Source organism: Eimeria mitis, genomic scaffold (assembly GCF_000499745.2).
Source record: "Eimeria mitis Houghton genomic scaffold, Emh_scaff5262, whole genome shotgun sequence".
Classification (NCBI taxonomy): domain Eukaryota; phylum Apicomplexa; class Conoidasida; order Eucoccidiorida; family Eimeriidae; genus Eimeria; species Eimeria mitis.
Window position 1 is genome coordinate 1,677 of NW_013573545.1, and position 229 is coordinate 1,905.

Here is a 229-nt window from a genome sequence, read left to right on the forward strand (position 1 = left end):
CAATAAACACATCAATAGATACACCAAAAGAAAGAGAAAAAGAAAAATAAAAAAACAAAACAAATAAAATAAATAAAATAAACAAAACAAATAAATAAAATAAATAAATAAACAAAATAAACAAATAAAAATACCATGAGTAGACCATCGTCCGGCGCAATCATCATATTTATTTATTAAAAAAAAAAAAAAAAAAAAAAAAAAAAAAAAAAAAAAAAAAAAAAAAAAA

The 229-nt window shown here is 15.7% G+C and overlaps 1 protein-coding gene across 1 annotated transcript in view; it reads right to left on the bottom strand.

The window, feature by feature from the left end:
• The window catches only part of EMH_0080870 (uncharacterized protein), a gene marked incomplete at both ends in the record, with an annotated part of 1,565 nt that extends 1,417 nt beyond the window's left edge, over positions 1 to 148 (bottom strand). The window contains one exon of the mRNA XM_013500314.1: positions 123 to 148. Coding sequence (XP_013355768.1) covers positions 123 to 148 — 26 coding nt within the window. The remainder of the gene's footprint in view (positions 1 to 122) is intronic.
• Between the last annotated feature and the right edge of the window lie 81 nt (positions 149 to 229).